The sequence below is a fragment of the Quercus lobata genome, chromosome 12, assembly GCF_001633185.2.
Source record: "Quercus lobata isolate SW786 chromosome 12, ValleyOak3.0 Primary Assembly, whole genome shotgun sequence".
NCBI classification, from domain to species: domain Eukaryota; kingdom Viridiplantae; phylum Streptophyta; class Magnoliopsida; order Fagales; family Fagaceae; genus Quercus; species Quercus lobata.
Genome location: NC_044915.1, coordinates 12,201,105 through 12,226,005, shown reverse-complemented (window position 1 = coordinate 12,226,005; position 24,901 = coordinate 12,201,105). Strand labels below are relative to the sequence as shown.

At 35.3% G+C, this 24,901-nt stretch overlaps 1 protein-coding gene across 2 annotated transcripts; it reads right to left on the bottom strand.

Moving 5' to 3' along the window:
• Window positions 1–2,296: 2,296 nt before the first annotated feature.
• Window positions 2,297–23,772, bottom strand: LOC115971382 (chaperone protein dnaJ 13). 2 transcript variants are annotated; one of them, XM_031091276.1, is made up of 13 exons: window positions 23,358–23,772; window positions 19,199–19,485; window positions 18,604–18,801; window positions 18,404–18,518; window positions 17,975–18,061; window positions 15,332–15,420; window positions 12,248–12,332; window positions 10,426–10,479; window positions 10,193–10,273; window positions 8,168–8,245; window positions 3,416–3,655; window positions 2,714–2,821; window positions 2,297–2,618 (listed from the first exon to the last, which is right to left on the bottom strand). In XM_031091276.1, the coding sequence occupies exons 2-13, from the start codon at window positions 19,483–19,485 to the stop codon at window positions 2,562–2,564; spliced, it is 1,479 nt and encodes a 492-aa protein (XP_030947136.1). In that variant the 5' UTR covers window positions 23,358–23,772; the 3' UTR covers window positions 2,297–2,561. The 2 variants fall into 2 exon arrangements, with proteins under 2 accessions (XP_030947136.1, XP_030947135.1); XM_031091275.1 differs by lacking the exon at window positions 23,358–23,772 and adding an exon at window positions 22,666–23,102.
• Window positions 23,773–24,901: the final 1,129 nt, after the last annotated feature.

Here is a 24,901-nt window from a genome sequence, read left to right as displayed (position 1 = left end):
GCTTCTTTCTAATTCAGGGCAGTTTACTAGTGCCTCTGCTTGGGAGCCTATTTGATTTAAGAAATTTGCTCCCTGCTGGTGATGGAGATTGGTCCGATTCCCTAATTCAATTCCAAAAAAAGTGCCTTCTTTAATAGCTTTGGCCATCAAAAATAGATTATCTACATATAACAGAGTTGTGTGTTCGGCTTAGGCCAAAATGGCAAAATACTAATTTTGCCCAAAACAAGTAGCAAAATGCCCCTATTCTGAACTGTTTAGGGATATGCTCCTGTTTAAACTCGATTTTTTTAAAATCGAGTTTCAATGAAAAACTCAATTCGCCCAAAATCAAGTTATAGGCAAAAAATTTGCAAAAACTTACATGGAACTTGAGTTCCGTGTAAGTTTTTGCAAGTAACTCGATTTTGGGCAAATCGAGTTTTAAAAAATCAAGTTTCAAAATAGAGGCATATCCCTAAATAGCTTCAGAACGGGGGCATTTTGCTAAAACTTTTGGGCGAAATGGGTATTTTGCCATTTTGGCCCTTGGGCTTATGTTTGTTCTGCAGAAATTTCATGGAATCATTTTTGTTTTTTGTTTTTTAATTTCTTTCTCTCAAGGAATTTGGTTATAGATTTTCATATGCTGTTTGGTTGAATAACCTGTTTACTACTGATTGATGTAATGCAGTGGTGTGCCAGACATCTCAAAGGTGGGGGTTTCAACGAAAAGTTTGAGTTCATAAATGGCCTTATCAGATATGAAGAATATCTTGAAGTTTATCAAATTGGATGTCAAAGTAAATATATATTGAGTTTTGTAAGGGAGTAAAGAAGCTTATAGTAAACAAATATCTATACTGCTATCTTTACCAAGGATGCATATGTTAATGCTAGTTTTTGTTAATCCAGGACATAGTGCTTTCTTGTTTTAGCTGCAGCTTGATGGTTGTTAAACTAGGTGTTTGCAAATTCTTTGCTAATTGTCTTGTAGCCACTAGTATTGGAGTTTTAAACGAATTGAGCTATTTATGAACAATTTAGGCTTGACTTGTGTTGGGTCAAATAATTAATTTATTGACAGAATGCATGGCAAATGGGAAAAAGTCATGTGTAAAGGAAGTTTTAATATAATTGTCAAGTAATAGGTAATTGTCACAGACAAGTGCTCCATTTCTGCAAGTAACATTGTTCAATGATTTTTTTTTTTTTTTTATGGTAAATAAGTTGAAAATAGTAGGACTTGGTTGATAAGACCTAACATAACTGAAACTCTTTCTCAAGCTTCAATCTCTTTCTTTTTCTCCCACGATCCCACCTCTTTCATGCCTTCTATCCTTCTCTCTTAAAAAAAACACATACCAAACACATAATTATGTTTTTTTTTTTTTTTTCATATTTTAAAATATGTTATTTGAAACATGATATCAAACACTTTTTTCTTTTTCTTTTTCTTTTTTTTTTACATTATGAGTATTTTAAACATGTGTTTTCACAACACTTCTTAAACCACTGCTACCAAACAAACATTTATCGTTTGATGTTTTTCAGACTAGATAACTCGAAAATGAAGGGAAAACATAGTTTGTGTATAGAGCAAATAAAAATTGAGAAACATGCAATTAGTAATTTAGTAACGAGTCAAATTTTAGCACAATAGAGGCCTGTCTAGCTCTAGTAGCAAAGGGCTTGCAAGCTTGGGTAAGGAACATTTGTACATGTTCCATAGCAGCAGCGGAAGCTCCTACAGTCTGGTGGGCTGTGGCGATCATAATTGTAAGGATTGCAGCCAATCCATTATTGAAGGTGATGCCAAAGATGTGATCAGAAGCATTTCAGATAGTTCCAAGCAAGTTAATTGGAAAATTTGGCAGGTGATCGAAGTAATTCGAAGATGTTCCAAGCTTTAGTTTTCTCAATTCCCAATGTAATGCCGAGAGGCTTTTAGCTAGCTCAAAGCATTGACATCCTTCTTTTAGAAGGAGAACTAGGATTTAGATAATCAGATCACTCCCTCACATGTGGCAACAACTTATCAAAAAAGGGACCCAAAATGAAAATCCTAATGTAATGTTTGTGTTTTAAGTGGGCTAGTAGATATAACAATAGAGTAACCCATCTTTTTAGCAAATGGGGCCTAAATGGTAGGCTTGTCTCAGGTTCTCCCTACTAGATTGTTTAGGCCTTGCCGGTGTATAAGGCTTTTCCTTTTCTTTTTCTGTTTTTTTCTCTCCAAACAAACATACAAACTTTTAGTGAATAAACGAGAGAAATAAAAAAACAAACAAACAAACTTGATACGAAATTGTACACATTTAAACTCCAATTCCAATTCTTGCATTGCTTGCTTCAAAAGTGGGAATCACTTCGAAGTTAAATCTCATGCCAACTCCAATTCCAATTCTTGCATTGCTTGCTTCGAGAGTGGGAATCACTTCGAAGTTAAATCTCGTGTCCATGAGACGTGCCTAAAGGCAACAAAAACTGCCTTCGACAAAAAATTACAAATAGAAAGAGCCATTGCAAGTATAGACCAATGGTGCTTTTAGTTCACCATGAAAAAGAAAAAAGAAAAAAAATTAGATTACATGTGATTCCTGGGGTATTAGCAGCTCTTCATAATCATCAACGACCACCTGATTCACAAATTTCAAGTTAGTAAATACAAGACCTAACCTTCATCAACACCTTTTTTAGTTGCTTACAACAAAAGAGAAACTGTCATTCATACCTGATATCTCCTGCCTCTGTAGGTGTACTCCACATGCAGCTGCTTAGGTTCTCCAGGACATGGATCACAAAAGCCCATGATGCCTGACTTCTTCACACCCTCATGCAGCTACAATAACAGAAATGGGATATGAAAAATATAAAAACCAAAGGATATTTTGAGTATGAAGTGAAATGCATAGTGGATTAAAATGGACTGGCAGACGGTCATAATTTACTTTAGTCTATGTCTGGCTTTAGCAAACTCCTAAGAATATATGGTAAAGACTCAAAATGTGTTTTAAGAAGCTATCAAAATCATAATTTTTTAGTTACTTTTAATCACTGGATTAAACTTTAGGTTTAAAAATGAGGTCAAGGATTCTCTCTGTTCACTATATGAAGGAATCTACAAGTAGGATGAGATGATAGAGTTAATACCATAGACCAAATGGAAATTATGATTTGGGGAATGAGTTGGAAAGGTTCAGTCTGAAATTATGCAACTTGGATTAAGAACCTTAGAAGGGATCTGGACAGGTTATAACAAAATGCCCTTTGGCTTGTTAATAAAGTAGATGCTCAGAAGTTCACTCCTTGATACATGCAACAAATATATGCTAACTTATCAGAGTATTTCAACTTTTGGCATCAGTATGTACTAATACAAAATTGGATTCATAACAACATAGACAAGCAAAAACAGCACTTGAAGGAGAAATACCTTGAGTTGTCCGGACTCACTAACAAGGAAATTTAGAGGAAGTGTAACATCCAAGACTTGTGAAGTCAATTCATGTTGTGTTTCCCTTGATTCATCATTTCTACTCAAAGCAGTACCATTTCCATACAATGCTCTAGTAATAACCAATCCGTTTGTTTCTAATTGCCTATTTCTTTTCCTATTGGCCACATTCTGTAGTAACTTCTGAGCTTTCTCCGCTGCTGCTCTTGCCTCTTGAACCTACACATAACAGGGACTAAAATAAGTACAATCACTCAACATTTTTGAACAAGGCTAAAGAAAAGAACAAGTGAAACTCACCTTGTCCGACCAAAATCAGAAAACACACACAGAGAAACACAATATAAACTTAGAAGTCTTAACATTTGCAAATATTGAGAACCTAATTAGTAAACACAAAGACTTCTTCCATTTGAAACTCCTACCTAACATACTTTGAGTTTGAGCTATCCAGAACTATTTGCCATTAGTTGAAATATGGAGGCCTATGTGGCTGATGTGATGAAGTTCCCAAATGGTGTTCTTTTCTGCGATTTAATTTTTGTAAGAGCCACTCAAGATTGGGAATTGGAATCCTTCTACAATTTCATGGATAGAATCTATGGGATGTCTTTGAGAGGAGTTGGGGATGATAAGATTTGTTGGAAACCTGCTATCGGAAGAGGTTTTACAGTTTGTTTCTACTATCAGGTTCTGACAAAAAGTATTGATCAGTCTTTCCCTTGGAAGACTGTTTGGAAGCCAAAGGTCCCTTCTAGAGTTGCTTTTTTGGTCTGGACTGCAGCTTTGGGGAATATTTTGACTATTGATAATCTTCGGAAATGGGTGATTTTGATTTTGAATTGGTGTTGCATGTGTAAAAGGAATGGGGAATCAGTAGACCACCTCCTTATCCATTGCTCTTTTGCTTCTGATTTGTGGTCTAGTGTTTACCTTGTTTGGCAATCACTGTGTTAGGCTGAAGACGGTGGAGGAGCTGTTGGCTTGTTGGCAAGGAAAGTTTGGGCGACATTAGAATAGTGCTATTTGGATGGTTGTCCCTCATTGTTTGATGTGGTGCATTAAGTGGAAGAGGAATAACTGGCATTTTGAGGACTTGGAGAAAATAGTTCAGATCTCAAACTTTTCTTTTTCAAGACTCTTCTGGACTAGGTTGCAGTGTTAGGCTGTCATTCTTTCTCTTCAATTCATGATTTATTTTCAGTTCATGGGTTTATGGACTTTTGTACTTTATACTCTCAATTTGTACTTTGTTCCTGATGTATACTCCCTGTATACTCAAGTGACACCTTTCTTCTTTTTATAATATATTTTTAGTACTTATTAAAAAAAAGTATTGAAAATATAGGTCCTCATGTATCAGAAATTTTCATGGTTAGATAACAGAATTGTTCTTCACCACATATCCATAATACTATAGTGCTGGTCTCTTAAACTTTAAAAGGGAATCAGTTTTCCTTGTCTATATAACTTTCATTAAATAGGGAATGAATATTGATTTTCCCCTTTGTTTTCTAAGATCACAAGAATAAAATATTAAATATTGATCACTTTTTTTTGCTGAAGTTAAATATTGATCACTTGCTGAGTAGATGAATCAGGTTTCTAAATACACGTAGAATGGTATGAGGGGCGAAGGTAATGCAGCTACCAATTCCTTGTGGAGTACTGTGCTCTCTTTTTGGGCACTCCAATGTGTATGGTTAGAAAAGTTGTTTTAAATAGGATTGAGGAGATGGTTGGAAGTCAACTTCTAAAATCGTGCCATACAGTACGTGATATAGAAACCTGCATCATCTACTCACCAAGATATCACTGTTTAATTAGGGGTGTCAATTCGGGTTAGCGTGTCGGGTTCGTGTCGTGTCAAGGTAGGGGTTTTCGACTAAATGGCTCAACCCTAACCCGACCCATTTAATAATTGTGTCATGATCCTTCAACCCTAACCCGACCTGTTAATAAGGCGAGTTAACCTGACCCAACCCATTTGACATGCTTAATAAACGAGTCGTGTTGGGTTGACACGAATGTAACACAATCCAATCCATTTCAACTTGCATAATATTAAATTTTTGTAATTACTCACTTTTCTTTTTAAATTTAAAATATATGTTGGATATAAAAGGTATTTGACAAATCTAAAATAAAATAAATATTTATTTGTTAAATGAGTTAAACGGGTTGTATTAAGTGGGTCATTTCGGGTTGACACAAATAAATTGGCGTGTCAAACGTGTCTATTGCGGGTTATGCGAGTTGACCTGCTTATGACACGTTTTTTATCGTGTTGCTTTCGAGTCAACCCGTTTATGACCCAAACTCATTCAGGTCCAACCCTAACCCGAAAAAACCCGTGTCGGGTTTGTGTCGTGTTCGCAGGTTGGGTCGAACATTGACACCCCTATATTTAATATATATATAGTTAGTAACAGCCAGATTGGGATATATACGACAAGCACACATATGGGTTTAATTCAGTTCAAAGTTATAAAAACGTTTTGAAATTTTAACGTAAAAAAAAAAAAAAAAAAAAAAAAAAAAAAAAAAAAAAATCATTTATATATTACGGATTAAAATGAAAAATTCAAGACCTAAGTATAATTTCATAAGATATTATTAAAAAACCAACTCATTAGGTATATCATATATTTAATATATTTTTTCCCAAAATTTTGGCTATGTTTTCTATCAAAATACCAATAAGTAAATGAAGGAAAAGAAATAACTCTGATGAGAAGAAAAAATAAGGTGTTAAAAGGACTACTGGCTCAACCCTAGAAACTCAAGTATCCTTGTGCTTATGCCCAATCATTTGATATGTTTATTATATTCCTTCATTCACTTGGCTAGAATAAAAAAAGAAGAGAAAAATAACAAATAAATTTGTTTTTGATAGGTAGATAGTGGGGGGAGGCCATGTGAGGGAGGAGGTGAGGTTCAAACCATAGACATGGGACACTACAAAGAATACCATTACCAATGGGTTATCATTTGAACCCCAATAGTAAGTAAATTATCTATTGTTTCATATAATTTAAATAACTAAAATGATTTAATTTTTTTTCTAAGTTAAAAGAATCGTGAAAGAGGGAAAGACTGCTCAGATTAAGTCATACCATTAAATTAAAATTTTCAATATATATGTACTTAACTACTTATATATTACATGACATTAAGCTCTAATCATCCAAATTATAGGAAAAGCTTAGTAGATCAAAGAAAAAAAATTTAAAATTACAATAAAAAGATGAAAATATTGATGTTTAATGATAAATGATAAAACATGGAACTAATTGGCACAATAAACAATTATATTGCCAATAAAAGTATTAGAGCACATTTAGTATGGTCAAATTGAAGTATAATTTGTATACTATGGAAAACGTTTAATGCATGTTCTATACTTTTAAATATAGAAAATAAACATTTTTCAGAGCATTTTTGTTTCACACACACACATAAATACATATACTTTCTATGTTCAGGTGGACCTTCAGAAGGAAAACAATAGAGAAAGGTCAAAGACGTGGGAAGAAGATATTGAAATAGGAATCTAAGCACATATTTGTAATATCCACATAACCTCCTTGGTTAATTATATGGAGTAGGCTATCAAACAAGCTGAGCTGCTCCCATGTCCTTTAGGAAAAAAAAATCAATAACAAAATACAAAAGAGAGGCATAGCTCATTGGGCTCACTTGTTTACTAAATGAGCTGAATTTCATTTGCAAGGAGATCCCGTGAGGGTGAGCTAACCCCAAAAAACCCATTCTCAATTTGGATTGTAGGGTACAACTCGCCTACATGAAGCCGGAATCACTAGTAGCCATACAGTGGTACATTTGTTCCCGGGCCTTGTACACACCTTTTGTCATACTATGGGAAATGCCATGCCTGAAGTTGTTACCCTAATTCTTTAACCTTAAGGAGGGAGATGTTGAAGGCAGGGATAGTGACTGGAGTGAAGTCATAACAAGGTAGGCATATTGAAAGGTGCGACTGGATCACATCTTTTTTAGGAAGAGCTAACACTTGTTAGGTATTTTGGTTTGACACTACTTCACAGCCAAAGAGCTAACACATATATATTTTATGACTTCTCAAACTTATTTTTATATCTATTTCATTTTTTTTATATAAAATATTTTTTATTTGTAATTAACCTTGCGATTTGACCAATAAGTCAATAACCCACTGGTTGAACACAATGACCCAGCTCCTAGTACAGAATAATTTCAGATCCAGGTTTACTAAGTTTGTGGCACCAAATCTGAATGGCTTATATGCCTACCTAACTGCTTAGTAAATGTGCCCAAACTAAAAAAATTTAGGGTCAATTTGAAATCAAGCTAAGGTGAAAGTTTCAAAGGCTTCGATCTACTAGTTTGCAATGGGTTAAGAAGTTTGTCTTTGTTTAAGGCTAGAAATGAGCCATACTCCCAGCAAGTTACTTGGGTTCTGTTCAGGTAGTGATTCAGCTTGACTTTCAATTATAAAAGTTTGCAACTGCATGCATGTCTCATCCGCACATTTTGCTATCTATAAAATACCATGACCATTTTTCATTGTTCTATTTACATGCTATGCAGAGAGAGATCTATATACTCCTACAAACGTGCAAGATGGCAGACCATGCATTATAAAGGTTTGCATCTACATGCATGTCCATACAAGAAAAACTGATCAATCAGAAGTTGTATCTAGACAAACAATAGTAAAGTAACTCATACCTTGGCAGAAGTTTTTTCTACATTCTCTAAAGCCTTCTGTTTTTCCCTTTTAAGGTAATAAGGTTTAAAAACGAATTTCTGCATGCAAGCAAAGGACACAAAATTAGCACAAATTTGCAGATAAATAATTAATACAAAACTTCCATCTCTCCACACATTTACATATCCCACTTATGAATTGTGAGACCATATAATACAATTAATGGTGAATATGGAACTCTGGATAGAATCTAGAATAAGGAGCAACTAAAGAACATCACTAGCCATTGGGAAAGCCATGTAAATCACATTAATAGATAGCCTAAATGCTAGAATTTTTTAATCTGAAAACAGCACTAAAATGGCAGCTAAATAGTGGAGAGTAGCAAGATAAGGCAAAAAATTAGTTCAGCTACATTGAAGTTGTAAGAAAATTGTCACTTTTTTGAAAAACAAAGCAACCTGTAGCCTACCTGCCTTGGGACTAGAAGCTATATTATTAGGACAAATAACATTGAGTTTCTGGTCAGTTGAACATCCATGATTCCAGCTCATTTATACAGAGTCAGCTGTTCAACAGTATACCAATGTTGTTCCCCACCCTCCCAAATGAGTCAGAATAAACCAATCCCAAGAGATCCATATGAATACGAAAAAGAGACAGCAGATAGTCACCACAACAATTCTGCCAGCAGATTTTGTGACATTTTTTTATTTGTAGTTATACACGCACTTAGTGGGTCTTGAGATATGATGAAGAGGATAAGATGTTATTTAAGGAGGATACTTAAATAACAACATTTTTGGAATTTGAGTCACTCTAGCTGTTAATGGATTTATTGTATTCAATAGCAGTCCGAGATGGTGAAGAGGATAAGATGTGCTAGAAACCGTCTATTTAGAAGGGTTTTGAGGTTAGATCTTATTGCAGAGCACTAGTTTTTTTGATAAGTAATAAGATTTATTGATATCAAGAAAGGGATGCCCTAGTACACAGGAAGTGTACAGGGGTCAAACAAATCAAGTATAAAAATTACATAAATCAATAAATTCAAGAAAGGAAGAGAATGATTGGTTTCGCAAAGCTGACAGCCCATCTATCAAGAAAGAGAATGATTGCACAGCACTAGTTCCTACAGGAGTGGAGATGTTCCCTTGGAAAACTATTTGGAAGCCAAAAGTCCCAACTTCAAACGGCCCTTTTTACTTGGGTTGCTTCTTTGGGGAAAATTCTAAGAGTAGATAACTTGAGAAAGCATCATATTATTCTTGTGAGTTAGTGTCGAATGTGGAAGGGGGCTGGAGAGACTCAAGATAATTTGCTGCTACATTATGCCATTGCCAAGGAATTATGCGATATGGTCTTTGCACTTTTTGGGGTTCAGTGGGTGATACCTAGAAGGTTTGTTGATTTTTTAGCTAGTTGGAGAGTTTGTTTTGGGCTTCTTGTTCTTCCAATCTTGGGGCTTTAGCTGAGGGGGCTGAGAGAGGTCTTGGAAGAGAGAGAGGAGTTTCTGTTTATTAAAAAATTATCCTTAAGCACAAACAAAAAGAAAGAAATTTGAGAATTCTTAGTTGACATTGCATGTGACATGGTAATCAATTGCCATATCAGCAATCTAGTCCAAGTTACTTAGCTTGAATTTGGATAGAAGAACGAAATGATGGGCAACATTGTTGCAACTAGAATAATAAGGACCAGATAGAAAAATCAACAAGTTTGGAGGAACAAAAGCATGGTTAATCCAAACATTAATTTCTTACATTTGTTCCGAGGACTGAATTTTATTCAATTTTAACAAATCACAAGAAAAGCTAACAATTGGAACAAATCACTTTTTCTGCTAAACCTTGTAATTTTACAAATTGTTACTAGTTTCAACTCAGTATAAGAGTCGGTTTGGCATCAGTTTTTAGCTTTTAGCTTTTATGTACAGCTTAACTCTAATAGCCTTTGTAAAGAATAATCAATAAACGCATCCTTTCACTTATCCTTTTGGCATGAATAAAAAGGAAAACAATAAAGAGTTTGCAATGTGCAATAACCTTGAGTACAAAGTAAAGTGATGTTGGAAGTATGAATGCTCCAGTTGCAAACACAGGATTGAAATGCCTAGAGAGTAGAATCTGCAAGATGTAGCCCATCAACAACAGATTAGAAAGACATAAGCCAAAAAGGTTCTAATAGCTTTTCACTCTATCCATCCTATTCTTACAGGAATGGATGAATATGGGTGCATTTTGAAGTGAAATAAGAGAAAGAGTGAGAATATTCTTACAGGAATAATTAACTTTTGGCCGCCACGATGCAATTCAAATTTCCAAAATATACCCTGCAAACATAACAAAAGAGAATAAGATAACACACCTGCTTTACAAAGAAAACATTTGACAGCTGAAACCAAAAACTGAGCGAGCGAATAAATGCATGAAATTAAAGGAGAGCTTTTATAAACTCCAAAAAAAAAGGCAATTAAAAGGATATTTCATCTTTGTTAGACTATAGGAAAAACATTAAAGGAATAAAAAATAAAAATAAAAAGATGCCCTTTGGTCCAAAGACCATTGGCCCAACACCAATATTCAAAAACATCCCCAATATTACATAAGATTTTAATAGGTAAATTGCACAACGGACAGATGGGTCACCTTCCAGGATCAAACTCCTTACCCAACCTCAACTGCTTAACAAAGGTTATGTAAAAGAACCATACCACAGTGGTCTTTGAAATATCTAGTGAATGGCTTCACCCCACAGGTTCAAACTCCTTACCCAACCTTTTTTTATAGGAATATATATTATTATTATTATTATTAACAAAGATACATATGTACAACTACAAATCAAATAAGTATACAGGTTGTATTCCCTAAAACTCTTCGTAGAATTACATAACCAGAGCTTCAATAAAGTCATAAACTTGGATTCAAAGACATCCAAAAGAATAAGGATCCTATAAAATAAACCCCACAAAAGAAACTTCTTCACCTTCAAAAATTCTCCTATTCCTCTCCCTCCAAATATACCACATTAAACATCTAGGAACTGTATTCCATACTGTACTTCTGGAAGACTTTGGCCTTCTTCGCCAACATTGCAACATATGCTTCAGTCTTAGGCATCATCCAATTTGATCCAAAAGCTAGAAATATGAATCCATAATTCCATAGCCACTAGACAATGAAGCAGCAAGTGTTCCACAGTTTTCTTGTTACTTTTTACACAAAACACTCCAATTTTCCAGCATGGACAAAACTTATATATAATACCTTAAGTGTTGTTCCTTAGGTTCTCCTTTTAAGATTTTGCAATGTGCTTGCTTAATTAAAAAATACATTTTCATCTCATGAGAAAAAAGTCATATGGCAGAATCTTAAGAGGGGAACCTAAGAAACAGCACCTAAATACTATACCTAAGTCTTGCTCTTCCAGCATTATACCCCTTTTCATCAAATTTATCTATAGTAGGACTTTCCACCAAGTCACAAACCATGAAAAAAATGCCACTTTTAGTTAGAATTTTTATTCGTCAATTAACCTTTTGAGGGAAATCCAAGCAACCAAGACCTCTCATCATCTCATAGAAAGAACTAACACTAAAATGGCCATCAAGACCATCTTTGCACATGCTCCAGAGCATCTTGTCCTCATATAATTTTTTTTATAAATTTGATAAGTAATTTTGAATAGGATAGAATGGTGGAGAAGAATACAAGTGAACTTCTTTGATTAGTCTATTCACTATTTATTGCCAACCCCATAGTTTTAAGACAAAGGCTTTCGTGTTGTTGTATTCACGTACAAAAGTTTGCCATTAAGTCACTAGATAAACAGCTAGGTACTTGCAGAAAACCCCTCGCTGTCTTCTTTTTCTTCTAGTAAAATCCAAATAAGCATCTAATTGAGAAAATTTATGATGAACTAGCATCGGTTGCATGATATATCTGGAAATTACCCAATACATCCAAGCAACCACATGCATAGTTCATCCTGGCTTCCTAAATAACAGGCATTTCACCAAGTAGAAGCAACAGATAAAAATGCATAGGCATCAATGGAGAAATGATAAATTCATTTTCTGCCTAGATAGCTGCAATTACCTGAATTCCAATTGAATATAACATGCGGACAGTACTGAAATTAGATATTTTCCTCCCACCGCCAACTTCAAGCTCAAGAGTGGTGCTGCAAAAATAACGTATCAAGTCATGAACATATGACATTAAATCCACATCGGACACTATCTAAATTAAGAATATACTGTGAGTTATTTAGATATTTTTACATAAGAGAAAGTTCCAAAAGATTACTTGAAGTTATGAAAGACAAAGCAGTGACAGAAAATATTAATTGTATCAACACATAACCACAACCAGTCGCTGTCAATAAAAGAATATGAGAAGTCTGTAAGGAACATCTACTAGACATATACCCGCTTACAAGTGGCATAGCCTCCAGGGAACCACTCTAAACTAAGCCTGCCATCAACCCCGATTTTACTCTACACTTTGCACACAAACACAATCATTAAAGAGGAAGCATTTCCTTGTTGGAGTATAAATAATGGATGGCATGGAAACTCCTTTATAGAAGCAAATAAACAAATCATTGATGTAAGTTGAGTAGAGAACATAGAGGGCCACCACATATGTTTGTGTGGCAAAGCCCATTAAATGGCTTTTCAGATATAGATAACCCAAATCAGATGTGTTCATTTCCCACCAAAATTAGAAGAAAGTTTTTTTTTTTTTTTATTGCCAACTAAACTGGTTGAAATAGATATTAGCCTCCTCTGGTAGACTTCTGGTGCATGGATGTAAATACAGGCCAAAGCATGGATTAAATTGTAGTTAATAAGACATTTTGGTTTAACTAACAATACTGTACTTTGCCATTCAGGTTGAATGGGACAGAATGATGACGTGGTCTGAGACAACTACCTTATCTTACTTATCAAAAAAAACACTACCTTATCTTCTGTTTTTATTAGCCAACATCACCACTACCTTCATTTTGTGAATTTAACAGAACCATATTCTCCCAACTGGAGTGATTATATTCGTGTTTGTTGCTCATAATGATATCACTCCAGCAAAGACTTCTTTTGTCCAAACTTCAGTTGAAAAATGATCGTTTATTAATCTATCCTTTCTTCACTTGACTGTCATTCATATAAAGAATCATCTTTCAGGTATATTATAAAATTTCAGTTTGTAAGGAGAAACAGTTTACTATAAGCTAAAATACACACATAAGATAAAAATACATGCATATAAGTTACGAGTATATGCTTGTGGATATTGGACAATATGTCCATTTAATAAAACCACCTTAGAGTAATATAATTTTTAAGAAGAATATATACTCCTGTTGCTAGCAATTTTGCTTCCCTAACCTGTTGTACTGATACTGATGACAATTGTATGACATTTAAAGTTGAGACTCAGCACCTCTCTATTCCTCAACAGTTTATGAAACTTTCCTACAGTTTGGTAAGCCAGCTGGTTCGTATCATTCTAAATAGTTCTCCAATCAAAATTTCCTGCATTGCTAAATTAGCATGATATTTCCCATGTGTTTTGATATAAATACTATTTGATTGAAGTCAATAGCCTTACAATGAAAACATAATAAATAGCATAATCACAAGGGAAAATTTCTCAGTATTTTATGTAATATGAGAGGAAAGACATGACGCTAGTCGTTTTTAATTTTTTATTTTTTGCTAGGTAAATAGTGGGGGAGGGGGAGGGGGTGGTGGGGTTCAAAACTCTAGCACTGGACAACACTTCAGAAAGGAGGTTAACTGCTTATGGCATCAGGTTATAGCATCCAAATACGGAGAGGCTAGAGGGGGGCTGGTGTACTAGAGATGTTAGAGGAAATCATGGATGTTGGATGTGGGATGTGGAAGAAAATTAGGGCAGGTGCAGGGAGCTTCTTTGGAAATGTGGTGTATGCAGTGAGAGAGGGCCATTGTATTTGGTTCTGGCATGATCCTTAAGTGTGGGTTTATCCCCATAAGGATCTCTATCCAAATCTGTTTGCGTGTTCTGTGTCTAGAGAAGCTTGGATTTCCAATTTGATTTCTTCTGCATCAGAAGAGGGAAATAGGAGTTGGAATATACAATTTTAACAAGCTTTTCATGATTGGGAGTTGGAGGGTGTGTATACTTTTTTTGAGCTTCATTATTCCAAGCTGCCTAGGGCTGAGGGTGATGATACCTTGATTAGGCAGTTTGACTCGGACAAGAGTTTTTGAAGTGAGTTCTTATTAAAAAATTTTACTAGAGCCTCCTTCTGTTTCTTTCCCTTAGAAAATCATCTGCTGTATTAAGGTACCCAAAAGGGAGTCTCTCTTTTTATGGACAGTAGCATGGGGATGGATTCTTTCTATTGATAATCTTGGGGGGCTGCCCCTTGTTAATTGGTGTTGCTTGTGTAGATGTGACGGGGAAACTGTGGACAATCTTTTGCTCCACTGTAAGTTTGCACATGCTTTATGGAGTGAAGTTTTTTTGTTGTCTGGGATTTAGCGGGTGATGCAAAGACTGTAGCCTCTCTACTCTTTGCTTGGAAGAATTGGTTGGGGAAACAATTTTCAAGCATTTGGATATGGTACCAGCGCATCTTATGTAGTTAATTTGGCGGGAATAATACGGGTATTTTTGAAGATATTGAGAGACCTTTAGATCTGGTGAAGTCTTTGCTAGTTAAGATCTTGTTTGTTTGGTCTTGTATTTGGGGTTTAACACATTATATTTCTATTTGTGATTTCCTTCAATCTATTAGCATTTCTTTTTGGTTTGTATGTATTCATTTCAAGTAGTGTGTTCATCATTGTGAACATATTGTTCATCCCTGATGTATCGTACCCAAAGTTTTTCAAAAAAAATGTTGTATCCTTATACCCATACTCGTATCCATATCCGTACCCAGGCATCTTAGTTTCCATCATGATTATACAAGGAAATTTACACAAAGTTAAAAATCCCAAGGTATGCAACCAAAAAAAAAAAAAAAAATCCACATCTATATAATACAGAAATGAATAAACTGTCAAGATATTTAAAAGTGGAAGAAATTCAAAAATGAAAAACTAAACATCGACAAGAGATTCTTTTATCAACATTACAGAAAATAATATAGCATAATCAGTACACAGACAGATCATAAGCACATACCTTCCAACTTTGCCCACAATACGGCCATGAGATTTTGAGGAAAACCGATGAGTGTAATGAGCTGATGCCAAAAATGAACTTGTGCCAAACTGCATGAATTGATAATGAATAAAGGGAAGGAAGGATAGTAAGCATCTAAATTAATGAAAGCCTGCAAAAATTTGTGCAGTTTTGGAAATAAATACTACACAAAGGTTTGAACAAAAGAGAAGGAAGAAGAGCTTATAAGGGAGGAGAAGCAGGATATTATATTCAGGGTACGGTTACATATCATATTATTTTTGATATTATGAAATAGATCATTCATTCCTTAGCCTAGCCATGAATGAGGGTCCAGTTGTATCATAGATTTACTAGTCGCAAGTAGATATTTTCTCAAGTCGATTCTTTGGTCCATGTCCATGTAATAAAGATAGAAGAAGGATAAAGGATCCCTCCTGATTGAATGATGCAGCCATGGAAGATTGATTTGATATTACTTTGCAAATTTGCCTATGAAGAATTATTTTATGGGATCCACATGTGAAGCCGAACTGAAGTAAAACCCAGGTGGTTTTAAAGGTCAAGTTATTAATCTTTTAGGGTTTAAAAAAAATATTTGGGTTTTTATTTTATTAGTTATGGTCAATTTTGTAGTCAAGGCAAATCTGTAATTTTTTCCATTCCTATGAATTAATGGTATTTTGGTACTTTAGCTGAGTCTAGAATTCTAGAAGATACGAATTAGTTTATTTTCTTTGAGTCCAAGTTAGTGTTTTATTAGGTTTTTGGTTTACTGGCCAAAGTAGGAATTCTAACGCTACTAGTACAAGAAAGACTCTCTCTCTCTCTCTCTATACACACACACACACACAAACACACACACGCATATACACACACACACATATATATAGGTAAAATAAAATTCATTAAATAAAAAATGTTATTCCAATACACAGGGTATGTACTGAAATGAAAACGGAAGAGTGCAAAACAAGAAAATAAAAGAATCAGCTAGAGGCAAGAAAACTAGCTAATGTCCAAAGAATCCATAAAATCTAGCAGCCCCTCATCTGAGAAAGATACGAGCGGAGAAGTCCACTCATATAGAGTCTTCAAAAACAAAAACTTCAACTTTGCAAATTTTTGAGTTGATTAATAAAGTTATTTAGCTTTTTGAGCATAGAAGCACATAGGCCTTTTTGCGTTTGTTTCTCTCTTTGGCACTGTGCATACAGCACTTGAACACCATAAAATCCACTATTTTCCTTATTCCTTACAACCCCAAATGAAGCCCTTTCTTTACCTATGAAACCCGCATACTTTCTTCTACCAAATAGCCCTTAAATACTCATCAAACCACCTTTTAATTCCTAGCAAAACCCATAACCTTTTCTGCAACAATTCTAAAGCCTAGTTCCACAATTCTTCCTAATGCTAAACCCACCACAATCACACCTAGACAAATTCCCTATGTGTCCTACGTCATTGTACTCAAAAGGAAAAATAATTAAGCCTCTTTTTTACATTAATTGGCTAAAAATTGCTAAAAATCCATATCTTTTATGATAAGTGTAAATAAAGTCATATATTGAACATAAGATTTTTTTATATATAAGTGTGTGTGTGTGTGTGTGTGTGTATTAAGTTTTATATAAGTATATATTGAACATAAGATAATAGGCCACAATTCCTTCAAGGGGCATTCAACAAAAGCTACTATTGTCATCACCTTCATCTCTACCTGCTATCATTTTCTTGTAATTCTGATCACATTTTTTATTAAATTCAGTCACAAATCTGCTGTGATCCTTCAGTCACACACATGGCCATTATAGCTTGTCACAAACCTATGACTATCTATATCTTCTATCAGAAATTCTCTTGTTATTGTTGCATTGCATTTTATATCCATATGCATCTCACTCTCTCCCCCACTGCACATGGAAGAAGAAAAACAATTATCACTGTCACCTAAACCAAGAAACAGTCCTTATCTTCAAGAGCAGATCAGTTAGCGGACTTTCACATAAATTCCAAGGTCTTAGAGTTCTTTATCAGCACTCTATGTAGTTGTCTTGTCTTCTAAATTTAGAACATGAAAAATTCTTGGTTTTCAAGAACCCGCAAGTACTCTAGGGAGAACCAGTTAGAGCCCAGCTGAATAGTTTTGGATTGGACTTACAGATTGTAATTAATCTTCTGAATTGGGAACTCACTAGAGAAACGCAATTGAACTTCAGTCACTCAGTGCTAGAATCCATCATTGATAAATAAATAACAAATAGCATGTTTTCACATAGCTCCCTTTGCAACCAAATAGAAGGTTGAGCCTTTGAAATTGAACAAAATGGAGACGAGTCTAACTCTCAGAGCAGGTATTATGTTACAAGGTTTGCATGCTTGACACCCAACTAAACATAATTAAATGACAGTTAAATGGGTTATGACGAACTTAGCTTAACAATGAATCATAAAATGTCAATGGAAGATAAGAATGATGAAGGTGTACATCACCTCTAAACTGGTATGAAGAATTTCTACATTTACAGGTGTGTTATAATATTTTTTCTGCCTCCATGGTATGGCCCTTTTTTAAAAGTATAATAAGCTTTCTGGGAAGAAAATTTTAACATGCTCAAACAACAACAAACATAGATGCACCTTCACTTCTCCAGCTGCAGACATTTTCTCTTCTTTCTTTTGCCATCCAACTGCAATAGATGATTCTGGACCTACTGCAAGCTGTATCTGTAAAAGAGAAAGTGACAAAGAAAAATATTCAAAAGATAATAACGACCGCAATCAAGACAATATAAATGTAAAACACAAACATCTATTTTTTCCAGCCTCTAAAGATGGCCTCTGTGTTAATTACATTGTTAAAATTGTCAAGTTTTGCAGGATCATTTACTTTTCCTTGGTACCATTTCCTCCATAAAAGTATGCCATATGATACAAGAAAATCAGTAAATTCCCACAGAATCCATAACTAAATTGTATACAGATGTAAAGACCCTAATGAACATGATATGATGGCGAATGAAGTGAAAAAGGGAAAAATGAGCCAAGTTGAAACAAAAGGAAGCATACATTTCCATTTGCTGTTTCAGTAAGTTGGCGGGTCCAGGAATTGGAAAGATTCAAGGAACCATCTCTCAAAGAAACAGCAAGGGCCATTGTTGCAGTTGAGTGTGACGACAGCTGACTGAACAAAGAAACAATATAAAGGTGAAGTGAAACGAGAAAACCAGCAAAAAAGGTCAAATAAAATACATAAGTACATGCCCTACCGAGACGTTTGCACCCCAACTAGTGCCCGTAAACCAGCTGCAGCCATAAATTCTACAGAAGCAGCGGGAGATATTTGATGCCTGAACACAGCACTAGCAGCTCCACCCCCAGAATTCCCATTTACTGCCAAATTTCCACCAATTGCAATTGCATTGTTTTTTGATATTTGAGACTGAACTTCACTTGTCATAGCCATTCTGACATTTAGGTGCGTAAGGACATGAGTGTGCAATTGAAACAGTAAGGTAAGCACTAAAATAAGCAAACTTTATGAAAATCTTAAAATGCCTGAAATTAAAAGCCTTTGAGGATATCGAGAACCAATGGTTTAAAATTAGAACAAGATCAAAAGCGTCTCAGGCAACCACCAAGAAATATAAGTAACAAGATGTATCAAGATTCACAAATATACAGATAACTAGTGAGCGAGAAAATAATTTCTAATAGAAGAAGACAAAACCAGTTTGTGTGTGGGGTGTGTGTGTGTGTGTGTGTGTGTGAGAGAGAGAGAGAGAGAGAGATGGCCTGGATGGGCATAAGTTTAATACTAGCAAAAAATCTAAGGGGCATAAAACTTCTCAGATCGAACTGTACCCTCGCATGATGCCATCACCTTTTAGAAGGTGTGGCAAAGACATATTTGCCAGTATTGTACCAGAAGGTCGGAAATGTGCTGAGATCTTTTCTTGTTCCTTCATTTTCCGTAACCTTTCAAGTTCTTCCTTTAGCTCTTCTACTTTATTCAGCTTTGGACCAAGCTCCAAACCAGAAGTCAACCCTTCCATGCCATAAATGTCATATATTTGCCTTTTATTTACGTCTGATAAAATTTCATATGCTTCACATATACGTTGAAAGTTCTCTGTAGCGATGTCTTTCATCTGAAATGAAAATTTTGTCAATGAATCTTTAATGAAAATAAAAAGGGGAAAATCCCTCAAAACAAGAATCAAACATGACCACAAATTCAATTGATAGTAATAGAGGGAGGTAAAGATCCTCCCTCCATCCTATAACGAATTTCTATCCTAAATATATATATGTGTGTGTGAGAGAGAGAATTTTAGGGGGAGCATGTAGCCATGTACTGCCTTGCAAACTCAAGCTTTTTGTATGTATTTCAATTCACCCTTATGTTATTGGTGCTATAAAATTTTCATAAAGAACACAATTCTCAAGATAAGGATAAAAAAATAAATAAATAAAATTTGATAGGTAATAATACTTTTATTAAAAAAACTGAACATCATGTTCACGATGGTGAACACTCTGAACAAGAAACAAATACAACATAATCAAGAACTAAAGGAAATTTTTTTTTTTTTTTTTGAGAAATAGAACTAAAGGAAATAGAGACTAAGAAGTCAGATAAAGAAGTACAATTCGTACAACCCCACACACGAGCCCAAAGAAACAGAGTACCAAAGAGGAGAGATTTTAGATAATCTAATGTTCTCTCCTTGTCTTCAAAAATACAGGCATTACGTTCCTGCTAGACTAACCATGTTAAACATGCCTGGACCATATTCCAAGTATAAAAATTTTATACTTGGGTGACTTATATATATATATATATATATATATATATTTATTTATTTATTTATTACCAATAAATAAATAAAAATTTTAAAAAAAAAAAGAAAAAAAAAAAGAGGATAAAATAGAAAGTAGAAATTCAAAAATGTTAACTTTTTTTTTAACAAAATAAACTTTAAACTTTTAGATATATATATCTTTGCATACAGGATGTAACCCCTATGCCACATAATGGCTGTAGACCCCCTAAGAAAAGGTGTGTAAAAGTAAACAAAACATTGAAGCGATTTCAAGAGAAATAAGATTGATCAAATAATTTTAAAAAAAAAAATTAAAAAAATTTGATAATTCAATAATTACAACAATAAGAGAAGGGGGGTTTGAACCTTGGATGTTTCCACTGGAAATACTAGGAGGTGCCAATTGAGTTACAAGGCTCTTGGCTAGATATAAGACAAACAGCATTAAAAAAAATGCTCATTGTTGGATGAAGGGAATAGGATTTAACATAATTACCAATAGGCTAAAACTGATCCATTATTGTTTTAGCCTTTTAGGCGTCAATTGCTACTAATAGGGAGTAGGATTAAAGATACCAATGTTTTTTCTTTTGCGATGAGCAAGACCAAAGGTGGCCTATTAATCAAAGCATCCTTCCAATAGGATGTAATGCAATAGAAAGTAGTAACAGCAATGGATATGGCGATAATATGAACTTCTCTAGTTCTCAGCAAAGAAATAACTAGTGGAAACTATCATAAACCTTATATTCTAGAGATAGGGTCCTCCTAAATTGATCCTGAACATGATGCAAGTTTTTTTTTTTTTTTTTGCTAAGTGTAACTAAGGGGATCCAACCCCCCAATCTAAATCCCATGGTAGGGAGCAGATGCCACAAGGCCATTTGGCCATTAGATATCATGATGTAAGTTGATAATTAGTTCGTACAAAAAACATTACAGATGCCATCAGCTTACTAGTTGAGAGAACTGAAGTATCAGTGTTCACTCTTAATATGAAATGTTAAGAGGAATGACTGTGTTGAAGTTCCTGTGGAAAGCAAATTGGAGAGTGAAGGACCCCTGAAACGTGGGTGTCTTTGTATTGACTGCAACTTGGGTGAAAATCCTTAAGATAGAAAATCTCATAAGATGGGGTATGACTATGTTGAATTGTTGTCATATGTGCAACAGAAGAAGAGAGAAAGTAGATCATTTACTTTTGCATTTTCCAATAGCCATTGAGCTATGGGATTTTGCATGTGTGGTATTGGGAGCAAAATGGGTGATGCCTAAAATTGTGTGGGTTGCTCCAATGTTGGCATCGAAGATCTAACACTTTTCTAAATAGATCATGGAATATAGTTCCATATTTGATGTGGCAATGGAGACAGAGAAATTGGAGGACCTTTGAGGAGCAGATGCTATCTATGGAGAGACTGAAATCCCAATTTGTTGGGTCCCTATTCTTTTGGATGTCTTTGGATGATAGTGGACAATCCAATATGCATGATTTCAAAGATGCACTATAATTTTGATCATCTCAAGGACATCTTTTATAAAACCAATATACTTTTTGTATGTAATAATTTCATTGAAACCGATATTTCATTGGTATGCTAAAACCAATATTTCTTCAATACAATTATTTTTACTTAAAAAAAAAAAAAAAAAAAAAAAAAAAAAAGGACCTGGGGTATCACCTTTCATAAATATCAAAAACGAGCCATCTTTGTGAATATGCAAGGGATAGACAAGCGGCATTAGGGCACATGTGCATTTGAAGGACATATGAGACTCATTTTCTATTTTTTGTCATATGAGCTTCAGATTTCAATGAAGTAACTGTATACTCTCCGTCTATAGTTCTTACATTTGATTGGACAAATGGAATTTGTTTCAGATTTCTACCTCTCTTTTTTCTTTTTCCAAATAAGCTGTTAAGGTTATGATCAATGTAACATACCTAAAACACATCAGTTGGTTTCTTCCACCTACGTACCATGCCTAAGTCAAGTCATCAAACAAACAACTTCAATGGCAGCTACCCGTCTGCCAGGTTCTCCACACTTAATAAAATCTACATAACTAAAGAACTTTACACATAATTCAACACAAACTTTCTTCACAACTTGTTGAAGTGGCAGATTGTGAGCTGTGGACAATCACTTTTACAAGGACCCTTCAGTAACACCACTCTCATTTCCACCACTCACAACCTACCACTTCAACAAGTTGAGGAAAAAATAGCACCACTAACCTAATTCAATTCCACAAGTTCAGATAATACACCATCTCAAACACCAATAATTTCTTAAACAAAATACCTTTTAAAGCTTATAAATAATACAGATTCAATACACTTAAACCCATTCAACCCAAATTTGAACTGACAAAACTAAAATCAAACTACACACTATATCACCCATTAGAGCCAACATTGCATTTCAATCACTAATATCACTCCAACTCAGTTAAAAGAAACCAATCAATCAATCAATGTTAAAACTGATGTTTGTAACATACATGGAGTTCCTGGTATTTGTCGGGGTGATATATTTGGGCCCATTGGCGATAGGCTTTCCGGATTTCTTCGTCGGAGGCCTCCGGTGATATGTTGAGCAGTGCGTACAGTTCTCTATTGGGTGGGCCCGAGTCTTCTTCCTTCATCTTGTCTCTGTGGTACCAAAAAATCGAGTACGAATTGCCGGGGGATGCGAAGCTGGAAGGATTACTTTGCTTTGGTTTCACTTCGCGGAGCGAGATTCGAGGGCAGAGAGTGTTCTCTAATAAAAGAGATTGAGAGAGCGAGAGAGTTTTAAGGTTTTAGGGGTTTGGGGTTTGAGGTTTTGGCCGAGCGTGCGGGTATTGACTTTCTTATTGTTGCGTGCGGCACAGATTGCCCTTAGTGGGCTGCACTCAGCACAGTGCACTACGGACCCTATAAATTTATCTTTGTCTAATTGTCTTGTCTCAAAGAACAAACAGACAACCTATACACTAATCTATTGGGCCCGGTTAATATGGGATCGATTAATGTGTGCCACACGTTAATAAATCTATTTTTAAAAAAGTTTTAATGAGAATCGAAAAAATTATCACAATAAATTTTTTTCAAATTTGACTTTCTATTATGTGCCCACAGAGTCACAGACAGTCACGCAGCCAAAATTTTTTTTTTTACTGAAGAAGGTAGACACACAGCCAAAATTTAATACCTGTGAACTGTGAAGGCTGGAGGCTGGAGCAGCGGAGCAACGAAGCTGGGCTGGGCAGATCGAGCAACCGGCGGCGGCGGCGGCGGCGGCAAGATGGGCCTCCGGTTTGGGTATGCGACAGGGAGTCAGGGACGGGTCTCACTTTCTCTGTCTGGACTCTCTCGCGTCTCAGGCTCTCACTTTCTTTTTTTTTTCTTTTTTTCGCTTTTCCGTTTGGTTTTGGAGTCTTTCTTTTTTTGGGTAAAAATACGGAGGAGTTATATTGATAATCAAAAGTAACAGAGGCCCGAGTGGAACGGGTTACAGCATTAGTGTCATAATCTAGACTCTAGAGCCTCCATAACAACAAAAGGAGGATTTTCAAAAGGTTCATCTTGGCAGCGCCCGATGGTTGCAAGCAGGTCCGCAGCTCTATTGGTTTCACTGTAACAGTGTTGCATGCGATACTCCTGGAATTTTTTTTTTTTTTTTTTTTTTTTTTGGAGTCTACTGCTGGGTTTTCTTCCTTTTTTTTTCTTTTTTTTTTTAAGGTTTGCATGTGCTGATGGGCTCTTGCCTCCTGGGCTGGCCGGATAGGGACGGTTGAGGGGGGCTGAGCTACAAACCAATGTTATTAAATCTGTTCCGTTCCGGCCGGAATGGCCGGAATATTTCGTACCGGGATGCAATCCGGAACGGTAATACCACCTGTTCCACCTTAGGTCCAATTCCAGCCGGTTTCGGGTCATTCCGGCCATTCCGGTCAATTTCTGCCGGTAGCAGTTTTTAGCCAACCAAAAAAAAACTAACAAACCCATCAGCACAGCATGTTTCCACAGAGCACCGATCGCCTGAAGAAGTTCAAATCATATCTGCTCCGTTCAAATCATATCTGCTCCGAAGCTGCCAAATGATTTGAAAAAAAAAAAAAAAAGGAAGAAGAAGAGAACAGAAATTTAGAGCAAATGTGGAGGAAGCTCAAATTTTAGCTGCGTTTGAAACTATCTTCTTCAGTCCTGTACTTAAACTTCTGGTCTGGGTCTCTGAAACTTTCCAAGAAGGACTTCTGTAACTGTAAGTAACTAATGGGAATATGCAATGAAGAAGAAAGAGTGGAGGAGAAAGTGTAAGTCATTGCACGTGGGTGATGGAGTGGGATTTGGCGAAAAGGTGGAAGGGGGCTTCCTAGAAGCTTCCTGGAATATGAATACTAGCATATTTATTTATAAAAATACCCAAATTTGAATTTTAAAATAATCAATCTAATCACCTTATAATTATCATAGTAATATTTCTTTTAAAACACTATTTTACATTCATTAAATGGTTATATTTTATTTATAAAATTTGGTTTAAGAATGACAACGAGTAACAATATCTTTTTATTAATTACTAATATATATATATAAAGAGATAATTCTGAAATGGTCTAAAACAGTACGTTGAAATAAATCGGTACAGAAATATTTTATTCCAATAGACAAATCAGAACAAACACCGAAATGGTATTCATAACATTACCACAAACCAAGGGAAGCCCAAGCCTCTTTTTTTTGGAGGGGGGA